Raw genomic sequence first — 23,486 nt, forward strand, 5'->3', positions numbered from 1 at the left:
CTGGGAACCACATTGAAAAAGCCTGGCTGGTGTTATTCCAGAGAATGGGTCAAAATAATAACTCCTGACATTTGAATGAAAAAAATGTTACTTTCATTAATAAGAAATACATTCATAATGTGAAATAATTCATATGAAATATCTTAATTATATGAAATACCGTTCACTGTGTTGTGAATTTTTACAAGGACTTTCGTCTGCTCAGATAACTCTTTCTTAGTGCTTATGTTTTCTTGAATAGAGGGTAGGTTTGGGGTGGTATTACCTTTACTTACCTCAGTTGAAGTAGGGACTGTGTCCTAGATGAATTCAGCTGCCCTGTGCTCATCCTGCCTGTGACAGTTTGGACAGAGTGGCCACAAAACTGGCACGGCGATGAGGAGGTTGTGAAGTTTCTAGCTGAGCTGATAGAGTTCTCTGTGGCACAGCTGGATCAGGGCTTTATCAGTTATTTGTTAAAGGTGACTTCAAGGCACAGTACTTCATGTTAAGATTTTCTGCTTATGGTCACTGCTGTTGGCTTGTCCTAGGCTTCCCACTGAGTTGAGCTCAGACTCAAGGTTGTCATTGGTGTGTTACTAGAAAAAAGATTTTACATGTATTTGCTTGAATTTGAGGTGACAGGGTGCAGTTTGGCCTTAGGAATGTTATCAGAGGTATTTGCCATCTACTGTTGCTTGTTCTCTTTTGACTTTGTTTCATTATCTTTTGAGCAGAAAATGCCAGTAGGTGAAAAACCTGTTGCCTTTAAGGTCAGTGGTAAAGCTCCCACCGTGTTCACTGAGGCAAGAATTTCATACTAACTGTGGTCAGTCTTTCCCCACAGTTATTAAATAACAAACAATTGAAGTGAACAATTCACAGAGGAATCCTAGCGTTTATTTATATAACCTCCTTGGTGAGAAGGAACAAGTAGCATTCAGTAATAAATGCATAGTTTTCCTGCAAATGATGTATGAACCAAAGAAAGGTGAACAGTATCTGACACTCTGTTCTCAAGAAATAATTGGACCAGCTGTGATCTGGCCAGCATTTTGCAGAAGGCATTGGGAATTAAATTAATATTGTATCTCTACCATGAGCAAATCTCTGTCTCCTGAAGTGAGTTTGTAGGTGTCTTCTGTACTGGAAAGAGACATCTTCTCACATTACTTTGCCCTCTGGAGAGCCGTGGAAATAACCAGTTTTCAAATAGCAGTAGTTGAATATTATGTAGCCAACAGGTGAGGCTGTTAATATTGGGGAAGGTCATTATTGACTCCATATGTCCTCTGATAATGACATCCTGGTTCTGGAAATGCACTTATCTCTTGTGTCATCTGCACAGGTCATTAGAGATGATAAACATGACTTCTTGGTGCATACTGAGTCTTTAAGGGGCTATGCTCAAGCTGTGCGGTAGCTGAGGACAAGATTTCCTGGCTTTCCTTAAAGTACCTCCTGTATCCCTAGCAGCTGAACAGTTCAGGGAAGTGAAAAATCTGGTTTTTTTTTGTTTTTTTTTTTTTTTTTGGTGTTTTTTTGTTGTTGTTGTTGTTTGTTTTTTTTTTTTTAACTTTGAAGAATCAAGAGTAGGTTCTGAAAGCAGAGCAAGGAACAGCTATGGTCTGTATCACAGCTTTTAGGTCTCCTGGGACCAGAGCTCATCCCTCCTCTTGTCTTGAGAAATGCCATTCCTGTTCCCCCTTCTTCTCTGCTCTAGTTAGTGTTGAAGTGATGATAGACAAGAGAAGATGTAAGGAGAAGGAGGAACTGATGACACCTTGATTGATGTATGGAGAACAACCAGATGCTGTTTCCTAAATGTGGAATTTTTGGCAGAAACTAAGCAAAACCGGGTAAGACAAACAGCACATGCTTTTTAGGTGTCACCCCCATACAAAAGTTGGAGGTGCCTTTGGAGCATCATTGCATCTGGGTGACCTCATAGGCATTATGGTTGGGAGTATAGCGTTTGGCTATAAGCTGTACACTCTCTTTTTGAAAGTAGGTCCCAGAACACTATCTGGTGCCTTTCCTCAGCTAAGATTTGGGATACATGAGAAGCTTTTGCTTGGGGCAGTTATCCAGGTGTGCAGAGTGCTGCTGTGTCTTCTACTTGCATCTGAAGAACATCCAAGAGTGTCACCTTTTGCACAATGTCACTGGTGTTTGTGAAGTATTTCTTAGCATACACAACTGCAGTCTTGGGCTCCACTGTCTTCCAGATCATTCTCAAGTATAAATCACCCATATATTTTTGACCTAGAAACTACGTGTTACAAATCTGTACATGAGAAATTACCTCCCACCTTACTAAGGGTCTGCTACCAATCATACATGAATTGCACGAGAAGGGGACTGGTGGGGCTGTTGCCTTCTGTATAGCTGCTTGGACTCATTTGTGCTCTTGGTCCAGGAAAGCATAAGTTTGTTAACCATGGGACTCCCAAGCTTTGGGAAGCGTGTGAGGGGCAGGGGTTTAGAAAAGATGGTTTCTGCTCACTCCATCTAATCTGTATATACCTGTCCATCTCACGTAATTCTCTGGCACCCATCACCTTGATAAATAAGCACGTTTCTCAGATGACCATGGCTTGTTTTCATTTTCTCCTCTTTTTAATAGTCTTTTCTCCTTCGTTTTAAATCAGTCTTTAATAAAGTTGAGAATTCTTGCCCAGGGTTTTATAAACATGTGTTATTAAATTTTAAATCTGTTTTGAAAGTGCCTCTATCCTACTCCCTCCTAGTAAAGTGACCTTTTTAAATGGAGGGAAGTGGGTTTAGATGACAGTCATGATAAATGCGGTCATGTTCACTCAATAAAATAAGGCCCAGTGCATTTGAGGATAAATCAGTGAAATGTACAGCCCCACCTGTCTGTCTCCATCATTCATTTCCACTGTCACTTTCACAGTGGCTGATGGATCACAGTTGCTGTAAAATTAGACAGCCTTTAATCTCATTTCATCCTGATTAGCTTCTCCTTACCCTTTCCCTCTAACTCACTGACTGACACGCTAAAAACTCACACCGGGCTGTGCTTGAGCATGGCGTACAAACTTCTCTTCAAATACCCTTTTCGTGGGGCAGGCAGGTGTTCCACTGAGTTGAAATAGAGAAATGAGAAGATGGGATTTTCACATTATTAAAGCAAAATAGCAGACAAAGGCTCCTATAAAACTAATGAAATCCTGGCCACAGTGTGTGATGGGTCACATTCTTCCTGTTATACCCTGGCAAGCCCAGTGAGTTTGAGAAGATTGTTCCTACTGAAGAATAAATTTAGCATGCTTGTTGCCATGTAATTTTGACTGTATCTGCAAAAAGCTAGGTCCTTTATGGGTGTGCGTTCATAAGAAACATTTCAAAGCACAAGTTTTCTGGTGCTTTCAAGGGGTGTTTATAGTGGTAAAAAAAACCCCTGTTCATTCCCATAGTTCTGATTTCTGTGTATAACTCAGGATTCTGAGGGACCTGGAAGTGGTGAAGGAAAAAGACTGCAGTGTTGGTGGTGTCACAATTTCAGTGTCAAAATGCCCTCTTAGATGTCCCCACTGTTACTCCATCCTCCTTGGTTTGCCCAGCTTCCTCCAGCCCCATGGGGATGTTCATAAGACCAGGAACAGAGTTTTTCCCAAAGCTCTGTGAGAAACAAAGGTCATAGTAAAGGTGTGCAGTGTTTTACTGCAGACACCTTTCCTTCTGAAGCCCAAATACTACTTTCCTTTCCAAGGCAAGCTCCCCTTTAGCTTTCATGTGAGTTATGGATGGTAGTTTGAGTCATCTGGGCCCAAACCTGTATCAGAGGGAGTGTTGCCATCAAGTTAAGTAGGAAACAGGATTAAGCCCTTAGTTTTCAAGGTTTAATTATCATCGTAAGTGTGGGAGCCTTACTGCGTAGTTTCTATGCATGAGAACTGCAGAAAAACTTAAAATATAATTTCTTCCTCTACTGGCCCTGTTTTTGTCAATATGGAGAATAAATAAACAAAAGTACCTGCAAAAAGGAAAAAATCAAATTTGCAAAAATGAAAACACAACATGAAAAATATGCGTGTGTGCTGCCTGCAGCCACTTCTTTTAATGAAGCCTACATCTCTCCATACTGACCAGCAGAAGAGCCTGATTGAGGGTACAACCACAGGCTTGGACCTAACTGGAAACCGTAATAGGGCATTGGATTAGGTAAACCCCTGCAGACTGATCATGGGGAGTCTCTTCTAGAAAGAAGGGATTCCGAAAAGCATCTAAGGAAGACAGCAAATTTCCCATGGAAGACTGAAATTCAGTGTGTAGTACAAGCATCCCCAAACCAAGGAAAGTGCTGGGGTTTTGAGAGACATTTTAAAATAGGAAGATGTCTGCGGTTAAAGAATGAGATAAATATGATACGGGGACTAAGAAGATAGTAAAAGTTATGTTTTCATTCTTCCATCCCACTGTAGGAATCTCTAGGTAGTATTAAATCTTATGTATAGGATTACTTCCCAATTATATAAAGTGTACTAGTAGCAAATAACCTCAATTAATGAACTTTCACTGTACCTGACTACCCAATTTAAGAACTGTTTCACTCATATAACTTGTAAGAGCACCATGAAAATGATATTCGACCTTTACCAGAAACTAAAAACATACCTTACTTATTCATCATTGCCTTGGAAAAACTTCCGTAAGAAGCTTAAATGAGCCCACTTGATCTTTAAGAAAATATGTCCTAAATAACAAAGCTGTGCGTATTTCTTCTTATTATTATTTGCATATGCTATACTGCACAACCGCATTCTGAGAAAAATAAAAGATAATAAAACAAATGAAATGAGAGATATATCACCCAAAATAATCCAAGTGTGAGATAGGCTGCCTCTTTTTTCCTTTTTTTTTTCTGGCATTGGCAAAAGAGCACAGAGTAAGAGCTGGCCCTGAGTCATATTGATTTCCCACTGCACTGGTTTCCTAAGTGCTCTGTTGATCCGTGTCAAGCAATAAGTTCCCTGCCTGTACATGCACATCACCTCCCCATTTGTCCTCACCTAGATTTAAGGTGCCCATATGATGAGCTGAACAAGGACATCATTTTTCCTACTGGTGTCACTGGGCCAAAACTACTCTATGTGGTATGATAACTAATGCTGTGTAAGTTTACATTTACTGCATAATATCACAATAGTGCCATATAGCACACCACAATAATATGTGTATATTGTGTCCTTATTTTTGTCCTTATTTTATGTCCATTTGCAGTGGGAAATGTAAATTTAAAAAAAGTGGATTGTTGTGACTGTAGTTGGTCCATAGTAATTGTGACACCTTTCCAAAAAACATATTGTAAACCTAATGCCACAGTTTTGATCTTTGTTAACAAAGGGCTTCCTGATTAGATGAATAGAAAATGTGTGATTGTGCTGCTAATGACATTGTACAGGAAATTAAGCGTATACATTTGGAAAAGGCATTAAATCAGCAGGACCTTAATTTAAAAACTTAAAACTGTATGGAAATGCAGCTTGTTCATTGCTGTGTAATAGAAAGCTACTGAACATACTGACTCTTCTTCTGGAAACATTAACAGCAGAACAAAGCTGGGCTGAGGGTTTTTTTAATGTTTCCTAGCCTACTAGGATTCCTAGCATCTGCTTATTTTCAGGGAAATTTCAGTCAACTTCACCCTTTTTTTCAAGTTGTTTTTGGAAGAGCATTTATGGCACTTGGGTGGGGGAAGGAGGGCACTGAGGGACCAGAATTCCAGCTTTTTTCCTGAAGTATTTGCAAGATTGAGTAACGTAAGATTACTAATAAGTGGCTTTGTCTGCTGCTAAGTCAGCAGACATACATGCTTGGGGTGATGCATTCCTTTGTTATTTCATACAGATGTAATCTCAGTGTTGTATTTTGTACCTTTGGAAATATTTGATGGAATCGGTGCCCTGAGCTGACAGAGAATTCTTGCTTTCCTTGCAGTTATGCCATACAACAGTGCCCATCACTGTGTTGTGGAAGTGGAAAACTTCTTGTTCGTGCTGGGAGGAGAAGACCAATGGAACCCTAATGGTATGTATAGAATATTGAAAGGCAGAGGCAGCATCTGCCTTCCTGTGTCTGTCTGTCAGGTCAGCAGATGTAGTCACAAGCAAGGGATGAGGACCTTCAGCCTAATCGTTGAACCTAATAAAGGCTACTTTTAGATATTAATGTAAAAAATATGTGGTAACTTTAGCATTAGTATCTCCATCATTCATCAGCTCCCACACCCCTTGAGAAATGCCACAGGCAGCAGAACAGACTCTTTCAAGTGCATGCACCAGGCAGCAGCTGTTAAGAATTTTAACCTTCATTTCCAGTCTCCTTCTAGTCATAATATAATAATGCAATTGCAGTAGATGAATGCTTCTTTCCTATTGTCAAACAAGGTACTCGCAGCTCAAGTTGTTAATGTGTTAATTATCTAGACTCTGAGATTCTTAAACTGGTCCTTTTTTTAGTCTTGTGCAAGAGCTTCTCATATAGATTATCTGCTGCTACCTTCTTTGATTTGATTACTTCATAAATTTACTGCAAAGAGAAATTAAACAATTTAACAGGCTTCTGAGCAAAGCAAAAGGAGAATACCATGCCTTGCAAAATTCACAAAATTGTCAAGACATTGTTAAAAAGCTTGCACACGAAGAAGGAGTTGTAGTTGTAGCAGTCTGTGTAACAGAGATAATTATGACTGAGAAGCCATAAAACAGCTTGCAGGTACACATTTTTACTTTAAAACACCAGAGGATCCAGCTGAAATTACATATACTGCATATATTTTATTGTGAATGCCCCATTTCAGCATCTGCACTAAACCAAATTATAGAAAATTGTTACATCTGTTCACTTCCTAAAACCTGAGACAAACAATCTAGTCCACCCTATAAGCACATTTCCAGTATAGTTAAAATTATCCGTAAGTGTCTAAGGAGAAGAGCCCTTTAGTTCTATCGTTGAATCGCCTTTATATTAAACAGGAGATAGCATGGTATCATTAATGACAATTATTATTGGGACCATCAGCTACATCCAACAAGTGAGGGCCCCTGCTTGGTGGGGCTTGGTGGAAAGCATATAGATAATAAGAGGTTGTTCCAGGCAGTTGATAATTAAACAGCCATGTCACACGAAGGATAAAAGAAGTATAATTACGCACAATTTAAAGATGTGGAAACTGAGTCACAAGGTGATGGAGAGACATTAGACGGAGTACATGTTCTGCATCTGAGGTAGGAGTCAAGCACAGCTGTTCGTGAGATGGTCACCCAGATCAGCTCCTGAGCTGAAGATGTTGCAGACACAGCTTCCGTGTTCTGTGAATACCAGTGTGTGATTTTTCTGTAGAAAAGATAGGAATAATAGAGGTCGGAGCATTGCTGATACTGATCTCTTCATGAATTTACTCTGAGAAATGGATCTTACTTGTCACAAAAAGTCAACCTGAAATCATAAATCCTGTTCTGTTGTTGGGCTAGTTCTTTCTTGAAACTGGTTTGCTCTAATTATGCAGCTACATGGGAACTGCTCACACATACCTGCTTGAATTTATGTAAAGGCCCTTGTCTGTTACCCTCATAACACAGAAGGGGCTTCAGATGGACCTAGCTGGAAATGCTTTGCCAGAGCATTCCAAGGGTTTCAGTTTGAATGAGAATGTGCCAGGTGTTTTTCCAGTGGAAAGAAATATCCTTGAGATGGGGGAAGCAGCACCATACATTTCCTTAGCTGTCAGACCGGCAGACTCTTGGGAAGCTGGATGGGCCCTGAGAAATGTCCATGCCCCCTCCGTGCTGCTCCTGTGACTTTTTGACAACCTAGAGAGCATGGGAGATATTTTTTCTCACTTTTTCACATCCTCCTGTGGCTATGCCTTTCCAGTCACAAGGGATCGCCGCATGAGTAAACACTGATGAGAGCAGCTTGCTGAACACAGGCATGGATTTAAGACCAACTTTCGTAACCTTCAGAGCCCATCACCTTCTGGCATGGCTGCAAAGACCTTCCTGTAGAAAGCAGGGAGCAGGATCTACCTCCTTTTGTCCCGTCATCCCGTTTTGCTGCTGCTGATTGCTGATCACTTGTCACAGTTTCTGTGTTCTGACAGGTGCTTCCTAACATCTGTAACCTCCTGACTGGTGAGCAAGGGAAAAGAATAGATACAGTTCTTTTTCAAACTGAATTCCAAAGCTAAACTGGAGTCAGACCAGTTACACCAGACGGCTTACGTAGGTCATCGAGTCCTGATCCTGCCATCACAGGCATCATATGGCCCCATTTTGTAAATATTCTAAGATACATTCGAAAAGCAGATTAATTTTTAGCTCCCACTACTCCTATTGGAAAACTGTTATGGAATCCGGTTGCTCTAAATGACTGGGAGGCTTATTCTAATTTCCAGTAAGACATATTCTTTGAGTGTCTAAATCACCTTGTTCTCATGCCAAAGTTGGCCTTTAGATTAACAGTGTTTCCCCTGCTGGAGATTCGTTCCTCTGATGTATTACAGATGACGCTCCTATGCCCTTTCAGCTTTTGTTTTCCTAGGTGCAACAAGCAAAGTTCTTTGTCTCCTGCCATAAGGTAAACTTTCTGATCTTCCTGTCGCCACAATAGCTCTTCTTTGTGCCTGTCCTAGTTTGATTTCATCTCCTTTCCCATGAAGGGACCAGAACCATATCCTGTGTTACTTCCCACTGTAGACTCACTGAACCCTTCTCTTTCTACCCTGCATTATACGATCTTCTACATACATGGTATTTGTAGTGAATATGTTTATGACACATGTTATGTTAGGAGGCCAAGGTCCCCAAATCATAGATTTGTATCACAGCAATTAAAAAGCTGCTATACAACCAGTGGCCACTGACGTCCCCAGTAACTCTGAAAGATGTAGTGAATATGGCAGCAATAAAACCTCTGCTAGAAGTCCAGACTTTTGATCAGTACTTACATTGCTTTGAAATCCTGCTTTTTGAAACAGGTTAATAAATGTTCTGAATAGTAAGACCTTGAGCCAGTTAGATACCTGCTGTTACTGCTTTACTATTTATTCAATCTATAGCTCTTGGTGCCTCTGTAAATTGTCTGTTTAGACTAAAGGAATTCAGATAGGGACCAAGCCCAAAGCCTCGCTTCACTAAGCACAGTGGCAAAATGACCAGTTACCCTTAGCATATAGGGATCTCCCCCTGTGTCTTGTGTTTGAGTGATGCTCAGCCTAAAGGGCTTTGGTCCTCATTAGGCACCTCGCTGGATTTGAAGGGAAGTGCTGCATTATTTATCAGTCTTCTGCTTTACCCTTCTCATGTAGAACTTGCTTGTAACAGCGAGAGAATGAGTCTGCTTCCAGACAGAGTGGTCAACATGGTTTCTTCCTCTGTTTTCTTGTAGAACATGATCTTAAATTATTATGAATATAAATTCTAGCTGTATCATTATTCTTCTCTACAATCTTGATGGTCTGTTTACACATGCTGAAGTAAGTGTGGAATGAAACAAGCAAAGCGAGCCAATCCTACAGAGGCTTGTCCAATGCAAAAATATTCACCTTGTAGAATACCCAGTGACCATTTATAGAACTGTGACATATGCAGTCAGGTTATTCTGCTGGTCTGTGAAGCCTCTAATTCAATTTTTTAGTCACACATACATAAACAAAGGTTTCTGTTTCCGAGATCCTTGTCTGTTGAAGTCTCAGGTGTCACAGGAAATTGCCATACACTCTCTTGCTTCAGTTTTCTTGCTTTGATGTCAATCTGCATGTAAAATAAGGTGAAATCTTAATATCGTGAAGACATGAACACAGTTCTTAGGCTTGACAGCAGAGATAAGCTAGTTAGCTGGTGTGTGTTACTCATGTTTCATATTTTAGCTAACACACTTGGAATAAAGCTCTTAAGAATGTATTCCCCCTTGGATGCACATGTGTAATTCCTTCTAACTTACACTGAAAGTACATGGTAGAATAAACCATCTAGTGCAAACACTGCATACCCCATGCTGATGGCTTATGCAGCTCCTGGTTATTTGCACAATGCTTTTTTACAATTTTCCACATAAAAATGATGTGAGGAGAAAGAAAAGCACATGTTCTCCCTTTGATTTTTTTTATCTGACACAAAACACTCTAGTCATAGAAACACCATGGGGATGCCTTCTTTTGGGCAGTGATTTTGTTTAGTGCTGTGATTTATTGTGGCTGTGAAAGTAGCACAGCATCTAAAAGTAAATTTAAATACACATTTTCAAGATCTTATTACAGAGAGGAAGAATAATCTCTATCTCCTTTTACTGCTATCAATTGCTAACCCAAACCTTGCAGTGCCCCATTTGTTGAATTATTACTGTACACATAGTGTAATCATACATTGTTGTAAAAGGGGGAACCCCTCATAAAAGCTTTCAACTTGCAAAGTACCTGCAATATATATTACAATCATGATGTTAAATACATGAAACAAACAGCTGAGTGTCAATCTATCTTTACAGGGAAACACAGCACAAACTTTGTTAGCCGATACGATCCCAGGTTTAACAGCTGGATACAACTTCCACCCATGCAAGAGAGGTAAAAACCTGCTATGTGTTTTTCAATATATGTTTTATCATCCTAAGAGCAGCTGAAGTTTGGCTTAGTTCTGGGCATCAGGAGGCCTACAGAAGCATTGAAAATACTGAGATAAAACTGCAGCATGCAGTTGGATCCCATTTGTCTCCTAATTTTTTTAAACTTTCCAAGTTCAAAACTCCAGATGCCAAACCCTGCAGTGCTAACTCATGCAAAATAACCATGGACTGTGTGCAATTACTGGTTGCCTGAATATGGTCTGAAGGATTTTTCTGAAGTCTCCATAGTGTCCTGTCATGTTCCCTGACTGAAGTGTCATGCTGAGTTTGCAGTAAACAAGCAGTAATTATAGTTAGATGTCTTATAGGGAACTGAAACCTTTATATGTTGACTCCATCCTGTTTCATCACGCCAGCCATGAAAAGCTCTCCTGAACATGTCTTCCCTTGTCAGAAGACTCTTGATCCTAGGTGGTCTTTGAGTGAAGTTACTGTCAGTTAGAGCATATAAATCAGTCTGCAGAGGTGCATGTGGACTTGAGCAGTGGCCTGTAAAGATGGCATAAACTTAACTCTGATGCCCAAACCCTACCCTGGCAGGAAAAAAGTCCCCTGAACCTGAACTGAACGATGAATGTTTTGTAAGACCCTCAAAGGCAGAAGATCCAAAGTTACAATGTGACATGAAAAGCATTCAGTGTCTGTCCTTCAGTTCAACACCCATATTCTCAGAGATCCAATGTACAAGAGATCCCGCTGTGTCTTAGGAAGACACGTTCCTTGTTCCATGTCCTGTCAGTATTATAGTTCTTTTCCTATTGGCTGTCCAGTGTCAAAGATGTTCGGCAGTCATAAATATATTGAACTCAGTGCAACCTTGTGATTCAAGGTTTGTATTACGAGATACATGGAAATGTGGATGCCTTTTCAATTTCCAGAGGTAAAATATCAGTCTGTAGAGTTTTTGAAGGACCTTTGTTCAGGATTCAGTTTGATTGACCTAAGTCTGCATGCAGAACCACAGGTGATGCTTGTCACCAAAAAATACTGCATTGTACCAGTGCATGAAAAAGGGAAAACGGAACAGATCTGAATAAGTTCCCTGTTGGAGCTGAGTGAACTGATAAAATAATTGCATCACAGTTCATTATAGTCTCTGGCTTTATTAATAACATCATCCTTTTAAAATTATTTACTGAAATTCCTTTTTCTCTTTTAGTTGTTAATAGAGCTAGTGCTTTAGTTAAAGAGATACTTCTGATTTAGCAGCACCCAGCCTTCTCCCTAATTCCTCCCAGCACTGTGGGATAACCCTATGACTGAGTTATTTACCTTAAAACAGAGGGATACCTTCCCCTCTGGTTCAGGTCCCCAGACTGAGTCATCGCTGACTCAGGTGCTGGCGCAGGGGGAGCAGGAGGGATGTGTGAGATTGTGCATCACTGTGCAAGTCATCCTCAGTGGACGTGGAGGCTGACTAGTGTTTGTGCAGAGCCCAAATCAATTTGGTGGAGCCTAATCTGTGTCCTAATTAGGCCTTCTGGATATCTGTAAGCAAAACTCCTGAGGAGCACATGCAGCTGGCTGAACGGTTGGGTTTATTTGGCTGACAAAGCTCAGAAGGCAGAAGTAGATAGTTGAGGGTTGGAGAAAGCAGACAAGTAGAAGTTTTAACCACATCCACTGTGACCAGTTTCACTAGACAATGAGTTTATAATCACAGGTACAGAATATGACTTGCCTTGTGCTCTGGTGGAAGCTGCTGCCTTCAGCCAAGAGTCAGCAACTCTGCTGTGCATTGTGATTGCTTAGCAGCTGCCCGGTAATAAACTGTGATGTATTAGCATCTCTGCTCCTTACAGTGTTATTTAAATGTAATGGTCCACTCACATATAGTTCCCTCTGCAAGGGGCTTTACTGTGACAACATTAATTGTCACCTCTTTTGTTCAGGATACATAACTCATAGGCTTACCCGTTATTTTTCTTTAAATATCCCTGAGCATTGGGATATTGTTGGCAAACAGGGATTTTCACATCTTTCTAAACACTTTCTAAAATGTTTTTAGTGGTTTACTTGCTCATCTCTAATAACTTCCCCAGAGTTGTTGCAGCTTTTAGAGGTAGGGTCTGGCCCAGTTTTTGGAAGATCATACAAACGAGAAAGCTTTTATGCAGTTTCCCAGCTCCTTTAGACAGATGGAATTCCCATTAAAGTCAACAGGCTATTCCCCACTCCTCCCAGGAGTACAGGGTCATGCCCTGTCTCTGCTAGCATAATGCAGGCACCATTGACAAGACAGACTGCTTAATGGGGTTTTCTGAGTCATTGTGGTCCATCAAGTCAAAACCTACTTAGGAATTTAGTCTGAGAATAATTGGCAGGACAGACTATAATAGCTCCTTTGAAATGACTGCAGGTAAATGTGGTTCTCATTCACAGGCAGTATATTCTCAAGTTGAAAATCTGTATGAAATATTTGATGAGTAAACTTTTATCTCATATGGTAAAATCCATATCTGATTGATTTTACCGTGTGAGCTATAAAGAAAAGTCTAATCCCATTATGGATTCAGAGCCATCGGTGTATTGCTTTAAAGCCAAATTTGGTTTCATCTGAAGAACATTACAAAAATACATGCTTTTGAAAAGTATGTACTATTTTCAGGTGTGCATTGTTTAGAGAAGCAGCAAGTGACTCATAAGCTTTCAAAATGCACATATGTCCAACATTGCAGTAACGATAGGATGCTTTTTGGAGAGCAGTTTAGTTAGAGCAACATGCCCACTCGTCTTCGTAGCAGATGTGTCTGAACTTGTGGCATGAGCCTCAGCTGGACACCTTAGTCAATACTGTTGCATCTTTCCAGCTCAGCCCAGAGCTGGAAAAGGTGTATGGAACATAATAACATTTAAAACATCTTTTTTCTTACATTCCAAGTTAAAAGCTTTTTGTTTAAAGACCAGCAAAAAGCACAGTGTCATGCCAGGACCTGAAAAAGCACAAGTGGAAGTGAGCAGGTCAGCGTCTTCACTGAGGCCAAGTGAACTGAGAAAAATAGTGGCAGAAAGAGAGAGAAAACAATTCCACATTTCACTTTAGGCTTTAACTTTAATAATAGTAATGTTAATCCCTATCAAGATTGCTTTCATTTTTAAAAAGCAAAGTTACTTCTAGAAGTGACTCTGAAACCAGTCCAGATACCGCAGGATCAGTAATAGCACTGATTGCTTTTAAACCCCAGACTGGCAGTTGTATTTCTTGTTTCAGGGCATAAATTCACCATCTCAGGAAAGCAGAAAGAAATTCCTTTGTTTTATATGTGTATATTTAGGCAAGGTATTGAGTGAAGGGGTGTGAAGGAAAAGCATTTCAGAGATCAGTGAATGTTGAGCACTTGCAAATCCTGAAGGAAGCCACAAAATAATTGTCTTATTGTCCATATTCAGATCCTGAGGTACATTTCGGTTTTCTGATTCAAATGGATAGTGTCTTCCCAGTTTAGTGGGGAAAGCTGTCGTGTAAAGATTGCTGTATTAATCTGAATCATATTTTACAGCCGTTTAAAAAGTCATCATCTACCAGCATGGCCCTTACACACTGTATCATTGAAAAGTGAAAAAACAGGAGCTTAAAATATTTGTGACAGGAGCTGTAGAGGGAATATTCACATCCAGGCAGAAGAGTGAAGCACTGACGCTTTCATTTTTGCTCCTTACAGTGACACTGTGTGGATGAAATCAGGAGTACACATTCAGAATAATGTCAGTGAAATACTAGTTGAGAGAATAATGCCTGCAGTTGTACCTTCCTCTGCTTATTAAACCTGAACTAAAAAAACACTGAGAGCAGTTTGCTAATGGGTTCATCAGAAGAGGTGCGCAAGGACAGACAAGTGGATGCATGAGCACCCGAAGGATTGATAATGGGCACCCTGTGGGTTTGTGGCTTCAGGTCACGGGAGGGTTGGGGAACGTGTCCCTTCCCATGCAGGCTCTGATGTCTAATAGGTTGTGGCATCCGCATCTTTTCCTATTTTTTGGGCCTCTATGGGCTGTCTTGCCTCTATCCTGTCACATACTCTCAGGAAGTATATAGGCACTTGATTGCCTCTAACACCTATACCCTCTGTCAAATTAGAGTGAAATCAGCCAGCAGGAGAAGACAACACTCAGGCAGACGTGGCTACACTTACAGTGTAATCAAATAAGCTTTGTTTCCATAGAAAATCAGGATAAAAACATAGATGCACAATTTGCTGCCCGACCATGCAGAGCAATATATGCCATCAGCTTCTGTCTGCCCATTGACAGATAAATTAAATGGTCTTATTTAATTCGTAAGTTGAGCTGGAGGCACTTAGCAGTATTCCTGTCCTCTTGTTTCAATCTTTGTTTCAAGTAGCTTTATCCCTGTGGTGGTGTTCCCACTCCCACTCAACAAGGGGTGCTGTTCCACACTGGCCAAGCTGCCCATGTGCAGGCAAGGTGAAAGCACAGAGACAGGAGGTGCTCAGTGACCCCAGCTGGTGAGGAGCCCTTTCTGGTGTGCACCAATCCAAAACCTAAGGCCAGAAGCAGGCAGCATTGCGTCAGATCTGAATGCCCATCAAGCCCTACTGTTCCCATGGCTGTGTCTTCATGTCTGCCTGACCTCCCCTCCAACTTACAAACCACCAGCCAGTCTCAGCCACGGTTAGCAAAGAGGGAAGTTTCTCCAAGTATTAAAGCATACCACAGACTTTGTGACAATAGGCAGCTGGGTAAAGGAGAAATAACTTATTCCTGCTTTCACTGAAAGAAACCCTCCGGAACATGTGGTGCCTGGGTAGATGTCAGGTTAGAGACACAGCACACCAGCCTTTGCTAGCTCATCTGGCCATAGAATGGCTGTAGGGAAGCCTGGGGAGGAGCTGGGACATACTAGAGCTGCTTATTGCAGGTGGCTAAAACTTTTCTCAGAGTTAGTTGGATGGAGACAGACCTCTTTCAAGTTAAAGGGTGGAAATGTAATGTTGTGCCTAGCATAAGGAAAGTTGTTCTATTTACAGTACCTCAGAAAGAAGAAAAAAATTATAATTGAAGAAAAATGTTGATGATGTGGTTCTCTTAGTAAATTGGGAACAATGACCCTTGAAGGACCATAAAGAAAGTGAATGTCAAGATAATTTATTATTGTTACATTATCTACCTCATTTTTCACTTTGTCTTACTGAGTTGTTATATCCCTTACAAGGTAATGCCCCAAACATTAATGAGCAACTTTTTATCTTTCATGGGTGTGAAAAAGCAACAAGCAGCTTTGAAAAGGGCTATTTTCTGCCAGGTCTATGCATGGTTAATTGTTTAGCCACCAAAAATTAAGTATTTATTTGATGTGGAGCATGCTATTTGATTAACAAAGCAGCCACAGTCTCTAGGATAGCTGTAAGCATGACACTTCTACTACCTTAGTTCAGGCAGTCAGCTGGAGAGGAAAAATAAAGTGGTTGATGTGGCTAATTGGTTTGTTGTTGGCTTGTTTTGTTTGTTCTGCCCTGTTCTCCAGGAGAGCCAGTTTCTATGCCTGTCGCCTTGACAAGAACTTGTACGTAATCGGTGGGAGAAATGAAACTGGCTACTTGTCCAGCGTGGAGTGCTACAACCTGGAGACAAATGAGTGGCGTTACGTGTCCTCCTTACCTCAGCCTTTGGCAGCCCACGCAGGAGCTGTGCACAATGGCAAAATATATATTTCAGGCCAGTGTCTTTTATAATTCCTGCTATAAACCAAAAAGAAAATACAACCCAAAACCACCACCACCACCAAAAAAGCCCCAGAACCCCAAAACACAGAGCTAAATTCCTGCTGCAGCGCAATGTCTCTATTTAATTATTAATTAACAGATGTGTATTTGTTTTGCAGGAGGTGTTCACAATGGAGAGTATGTCCCCTGGCTGTACTGCTATGACCCTGTGATGGACGTCTGGGCCCGAAAACAGGACATGAACACAAAGCGGGCAATCCACACTTTGGCTGTAATGAATGACCGACTGTATGCAATCGGAGGAAACCATTTGAAAGGTCACATTTTTAATAGAGAAAAAACATTTCAATGTCCACCATCTCCTGATAAAGAATATTTGTGTTAGACAGTCATTGTTATGTACATTATAAAACAGGCAACACAATTTTAACAGGACACTTGAGCCAGCAATTTTAAAGAAATATTTTATGCAAATTATTTTAAAATTATAACAGTACATTAAATATATGAGTAATGAATGCCTTAGATAATAAAAGTGGGAGCTTCCATTACTCAAAGGCACGGACAATTTGTCATTACCAAGAATTCAATGAAACAAACAGATTATTCTTTGACCCGAAAGTACCAGCAATATTTTCCTCTGTAAATCATTTTCCAAAATGCACAGTTAGAGAGAGCTTTATTCAGAGCACCACACAAAAACAAGCTCCTGATTTAATGAGGAGAGAGAAAAAAAAACCCTCTAGCCATTAAATATTAGGACTAGGCTCTTTAGATCCCTTTTTAGTATTAAATGTAGCTTGTGAATTATAATTCTTTTCAGAGGCCTCTTTTTCTCATCTTTTGAAAAGGGCTCATAATAGAATAACTACTGCTTAGGCATCTAATATTTCTGTCTTAATACCTACATGCTGTTGCTATTACAGCTAAAGAGATTCTGCTTAATCCAGCCACTTAGACAAAAAGCACAGCTCCTGCTCCTGTGTCCTGTGACAATATTTGACAGTTTATATTCAACATTTTCTTTCTCCTTTCTTGGAAAAAAGTAAATAAAAAAAAAAGCCTCACAACAACAAAAGAGGAAATTGTAATGCGAAAGAAAAAGTGATGTTAAGTGCCAGTAGCACCAGGCCGTGTGCCCAGATGACTGGCACCTGAGTCCCCAGGAGGCTCTGCAGCTACTTGCTGCTTTGAAGATCTGAGTGTCTGTGGAGCATGTAGGGGATGTCTCAGATGGAAATTTTCCCAGGTACAGGGCTCCCTACCACCAGTTGTGATGGGTGTTCCTAGGCTGGACCTTACAGGCTGAAGGGGGTAAGAGCTGCCTGCACACGTGCACCTACAGATCTGTAGAGGTTGCAGTGCTGGCTTTTCTAGGAAAATAGAAGTCATCATGTCACAGCTCTCCTACAGCTGAAGCACGTGCTTTGGTTTGCAGAGGCTTGAATTATTTCCATTCTGCCTTCTTTTCTTCCACCCAGTTTCACCTACCGTCCTCTGGGAAAGAAGGAACTTCTAATAAACATGGCATTTTTGCCTCTGCAACCATTGGCCTTGGTGCCTTTGTTGTGTATGAATTACTCACTGTTGTGAGAGGCATTCAACATCCAGGCTTTTGGCTGTCCGGTAGAGGGGCTTTTTGGAAAACTGGTTTCTTCTGTACAGCGAAACAAAAGGAGGAACTGCAGGGAAAGGGAGGAGGGAGTGGACTAAAGTGCAGATGAAATGCCACAGATTCTTCACCACGGGGCAATAGCAGTGCTCCATGGCAAAGTCCTCCTTTGTGCAACTGGATCTGTATACTAGTGTTAGCAGTGCATTTACCACACACACCACAGCTAGTCATGTGCATGCTGCAGTTTGTTACAGGGCTTCTGACAGATTCTGGGCTCACTGTGGTGGCTTTTCTGTGGCCCCTTGGAAACTTCACAGCAATGAAAAATTATTTCATCATAACTGTTCATTCCTGACATAAATAATACTCTTACAATTGTGAAGTACCAGTATCACCAAATGCCCTTCTCCAGAAAATCTAACTTCTTTTTTCTGTCATACCTTGATGGAGAAGATGGCAGCATCAAGTAAAGCATCCCAGCATATTAAGGAAACCATAATCTTACTGCAGAGCTGTAGAGATTACTACATAATGAAGGTAATGTGAGATAGGGAAATGCTGAAATACTGGAGCAGGAATCAGGATTCCTGTGTTCTGTGTCTGTGTTCAGATCACTTAATTGATGCAGCTTGAGACACCCATCTTCCCTTAGGTGACTACAAAGCAGCAGTTGCATGGAGCCATTTTCTGTCTGTCAGGGAAAGATGGGACCATCATTTGTACATTTTCTGTCATAAAGACTGTCACATCACAGCTGTGTGCTTAGGATACACCTTAAATCAGCTTGAAAATTGAAACTGGTCCTGAACATTATATCTGTCATGCTAAGTGCCTTGTCCCTCTGTAACCAAGTAGCATCAGTTGTCTACGCTCTTCCTTGATTCCCCAGACATTGATTTCTGAGCAAGATTTAATCTGTTGATTTTTGATTAGATTGGATCCGCTGACTTCTGGAAAGACTACCAGGACAGTCTTTTCCTACATGTTCAAACTTGCATTAGTGCTGACAGATGAAGAGGAATGTTGCTTGAATCTGCTTGCATCATTGATAGGTTATTACTGGGTGTTACTTTCTGATTTGTTCGTGTCTTACATGTACTTGTGATTTGCAGAAGACTGTAGAATTAATGGTAAAAGCCTTCAACAGATTTATTTGACCTGAACTGATGAGACATTAATGTTATGGAAAATAGCTTAAATGCATATGGCAGTATTTTCTAGAAGAAAATTTAACGATATTATAAATTTAATAATATAATAGTAACTGTAATTTAATAAATGTAACAGTAAAGCAAATACTAAACCAGTATGCCATAATGCACATACCCTTTTCTCAATGGCCTCATCTAGGTTTCTCCCATCTCGATGTAATGCTTGTGGAATGCTACGATCCAAAAGGCGACCAGTGGAATATTCTTCAGACTCCTATTCTGGAGGGTCGCAGTGGCCCTGGCTGTGCAGTCCTTGAAGACAGTATTTACCTCGTAGGAGGCTACAGCTGGAGTATGGTATGTATCTGCTTTCTGCACTGACCCTTCCATTCCTACTGAGTTCTTGCAGCCAGTCTGTGTATTATTCAGACGGGACAGAGAGGACAGGAGGGATGAGGTAGCTGCAGGAGCAGGTTTTGGTTTGGTTTTCAGCTTCTGGAGAACATGGAGTATTTTTCACCTTTGTGCTTTTCTCCTTAGGTGGGTTATTATCAGGTTGTATTCACTGATACGGAGTAACATAGAAAACAGATTACATTTGGCAAAAGAGATCGATGGGACTATATGCTTATAGCCCTAAGGCACTTGTAGAGGAGCCTGATTTGCAAAGTCTGGGCGCTCAGCCCGTATGAAAATGAAACCTCTTTAAGGGCTCCTAAATCAGAGCTCAAATCCACGAGTCACTTTTGAATACTTTTAAAGCTGGTGCATGACTTGGATTTTACCAAAGCCACATTTAATATGACTTTTTGTTCTATTGCAGGGAGCCTACAAATCTTCTACCATTTGTTATAGTCCTGAGAAAGGAACTTGGACAGAACTAGAAGGAGATGTTGCTGAGCCCCTTGCAGGACCTGCTTGCTCAACTGTCGTGTTGCCAGCCTGTGTACCATACAACAAATGATAGTCAAGGAGCACTGACACGAACACTGATTGCATTTGGGAAAATAATGACGGGTGACGTAAATATTTTATTAGAACAGGATTCCTGTTAAAAAAAAAAAGCTACCATAATTGACCCCTTATTCAATATTTAATGCTTTAGGAGCAAACTAAAGGAAAACAAAAACCAAGTGTTGTCCCATCTCAGATAGATGCCGGTGTCTTACGAAGCAAGTAGCTAAAACACACCGAACATTACATGCTGACAGACTGCCATTTCAGACTGATTTTAACTTTTTCCTGCTGCAGAGATACTCCTCACATCAAATTTAACTTTAAAAAAAAATGAAGGCTAACTGTTCAAATGCAGCCTGAAGGACAAGATCAGTATTGTGCATTGTATCTACCTGCATGTGGTCTGTGTTGAAGTCATGAGGATGTTGTTTTCATGAATGCTTCAGAATTCAGATAGTGAAAAGCTCACACTGCATTGCAGAATTGTCTCCTCTGTAATCCTAACCTACAGCTACTTCACATGCTCTGCAAGCAGCACAGCATCAGAAGATTATAAAAGGTAAAGAAATATCATTCAGTTTTTGCACAGCTTTGCAACTAATACACTCTGCCTTCAAAGTCCCCATGTGTAAGTGCAGCGGAAAGCAGACTACAATGAAAGCCATGCTTTACAGAGCACTTCTTGCAATAGCAGCTTAGGGATTAGGATCAAATTCTTCTAATCACACTTGTGTACAGTCAGAGTCATTTCACTGAAATCACAAGGAATGGCTGTTTTTACATTAGCGTAACAGAGATTTCATCCTACAGTTTAAATTCAGAGTTTGTAAAGTTGTTTCTATGATCACTTAACAAAGCACTGGAACCTTTACTTACTTTTCACTGACCTGTTAAGATCATCCGTGCTAGTTGCTTCCAAAGACAATATGACTGCATTTAACTGTAAATGTAATTACTTTGGACTCTTAAATGATTATGCACAATTTTGGAGAGGCGCTGGTAAGTAGTTAAAATACTCCTGTGTGGTTGATCTTAAAATGTACTCTGAAAGATTTTTACTATTGATCCAAAGTAATATGAGGCTAGACTTTCCACTGCCTTATAGCCTGTGTAATTACTTACACGTTGCAAAGCGAGCTCAGAATGCTACCACCTGGGATCAGTAGCATTTAAGACTTGCTTCATGAACTCATAGTCGCTTGCACAAATCAGGCTCTGTTATGTTTTAAGCTTATGTCTTTCTGTCCTGGCTTTGCAAAAGCAGTGCCAAAATCTGAGCCCAGTTCTTCACCACCTTGCAGTTAGCATAATTATGTACACCTCAGTAAAGTATATGTGTAATTCTTCCATTGTGGTTTACTGGTGCTGCATCCATTATCCTCAGGACTGTCCTCTTCACTTCTATAAACTGACATTGCTCCACTGAAGCCAGTGGATATACTTCGGTTTATGTTAGCTAAGTATCTAACATTTAATTTGCCTGGTTATAATTATCTGCACCAGGTAAAGGGCAAAGGAGACTCAGATCCTGCATTTTCAAGCCTGCATATATCTTCCACTATAGGACTTAATGCTAGTGCATTGAGCAAGGAGCAGGCAACTACTGGAGATCGGTTTCTACTGCAGAGGCAGTAGATGGGAGAAAAGGATCATTATTTGCTTTGCAAAATAGAAAGAGGGTGAATGTACACAGAAATTATACTATATATTGATGCTTGAGAGCAATACGAGTCGTGGAGGGCAAATACCATGGGACTGTTTCTCTCTGGCATCAGTGCAACTCCCTTGCTTGCAGCAGAATTACACAGTTGTAAAATCAGAGTAATGCAGTAAAGACTGATACCGTACAAATGCAATAACCCAATAGATGAGGCAGCTGCACGCCTGGAAAAGAATTGTTTAAACAAAGTAATTATCTGAAGATGCTAATATTTGAATGTACCATTGGGGAGTTTTCCTGTGAGCATCACTAAGGAACTCATAAAGGTGGAGTGTATATCCTGAACTCTCAATCCATTTCTACTATATAGTGCAATCTTAGTTGGTTTTGTATTTATTTATATTGTTCAGATCCAAGGGATCCCTTGTAAAATATATTTGGTGCAATCATGACTTTTTTTTTCTTTCTTTCCTGTTGAAGGTATATAAATATAAATATATATAAAAAGGAAACTGTTAAGATACTAAACAAAGAAACCTTGAATGACATTTAAGATCAGGATAAGGTCTGCCATTAAACACTGACTGTCACCTGTCTCTACTAAAATGTACCATTTCTAAAGGATATTTGTTGTCCTTTCAAGTGGTTCTTTTTTTTACCAAGATAATTTAAAGATTTATGAGGACTATATGTAAATCTTTTTATCTTTCAGGAAGGCATGACCGAGGAAAGTGCTAACTGAATAAGTCACACAAACAATGTAAATTTTGTACAGTACTAGACTGTGTAAATGAAGCTTGCTTGTAGGGGGGGAAACTTTAAATAAAACTTTATGTACTAATTCAACTGTCTGCCATATTCCTACTTATAAAGTGTATGTATAAATAATATCTACATTAAATTCTTTGGAACTTTTTTTATCATGTAGGTGTGTAAACTTCTTTTGTTTTGTGGCCATCCATAACAGCCTCATTGTTCTCGAGCACTTGTAAATGCAGTGACACAGTAAAATGTAGGGAGTTAGAGTCTACTGCCTCTGAGCGCCCATGCCTGGCATGTGCTTCCAGCAGGGAAAGCCCCACTTGGGTGCCTGCAGGCAGGGTCTGATAAGACATTTTAGGAATGCCTCTGCGTCACACTGCTTTGTGCCTTCCTCTGTCCCATGGTAAGGTAAGGTAAGCGAAAAGGACATTGCTCCATTAAATACAGTCTTATTTGGGGGAATTTAGTGCTAGTTGGGGTGATTTCTTCCCTCTTCAAAATATCCCCCCTATGGAGATAGCCTTCTACCTATAGGTACTTCTGTTCTTGGGGGCACAAGTGAAAAGTAGTGGAGTTGGGACAAGAGGTATTGGCAAGTAAAGGCAGGAATTTTACCAGGAAGCAGAATCATTATCAATACCAGTTCCTGTACTACATGTGTTAGTTACTCATTCATGTCTATGAACCTTTGTCAGGGACCACAGTCTTCTTACACAAACCCAGTGGGTGCCCTGAGCAAACAAAAAAAGCAGTCCTTAGAGCAAGTGTGAGCTGTGCTGGGGGTGGGATGAGGGCGCAATGAAAGTCTGGTCTAAGAAGAGCGGATCAGTCTGTTCAAGTATTTTATGAAGAAGGGAAAGGTGAGCCAGCAGCACCTATGGTAATATAGCACATAGAATAGGACTGTTTCATTAATGAGTTTAGTGCAGAAGAGAAATGAAGGAAGAGAGATTAGTGCATATTTTCTTAAAAGTAATGCAGGAGGGGGAGAAGATAGGAGCAGTGGACAGATATAACTTAGAAAG

At 40.4% G+C, this 23,486-nt stretch overlaps 1 protein-coding gene across 2 annotated transcripts in view; it reads left to right on the forward strand.

Moving 5' to 3' along the window:
- KLHL14 (kelch like family member 14) overlaps positions 1 to 22,626 on the forward strand; it is a 63,073-nt gene extending 40,447 nt beyond the window's left edge. For both annotated transcript variants that reach the window (XM_061354912.1, XM_061354911.1), the window contains exons 4-9: positions 5,944 to 6,033; positions 10,492 to 10,570; positions 16,118 to 16,308; positions 16,475 to 16,633; positions 19,282 to 19,439; positions 19,906 to 22,626. In XM_061354912.1, the coding sequence (XP_061210896.1) occupies positions 5,944 to 6,033; positions 10,492 to 10,570; positions 16,118 to 16,308; positions 16,475 to 16,633; positions 19,282 to 19,439; positions 19,906 to 20,046 (818 nt within the window). In that variant the 3' untranslated portion in view covers positions 20,047 to 22,626. The remainder of the gene's footprint in view (positions 1 to 5,943; positions 6,034 to 10,491; positions 10,571 to 16,117; positions 16,309 to 16,474; positions 16,634 to 19,281; positions 19,440 to 19,905) is intronic.
- Positions 22,627 to 23,486: the final 860 nt, after the last annotated feature.

Source organism: Neopsephotus bourkii, unplaced genomic scaffold, assembly GCF_033783945.1.
Source record: "Neopsephotus bourkii isolate Nb327-2 ecotype Australia unplaced genomic scaffold, CSIRO-AGI_Nbou_v1 NB_753, whole genome shotgun sequence".
In the NCBI taxonomy this organism is placed as follows: Eukaryota; Metazoa; Chordata; class Aves; order Psittaciformes; family Psittacidae; genus Neopsephotus; species Neopsephotus bourkii.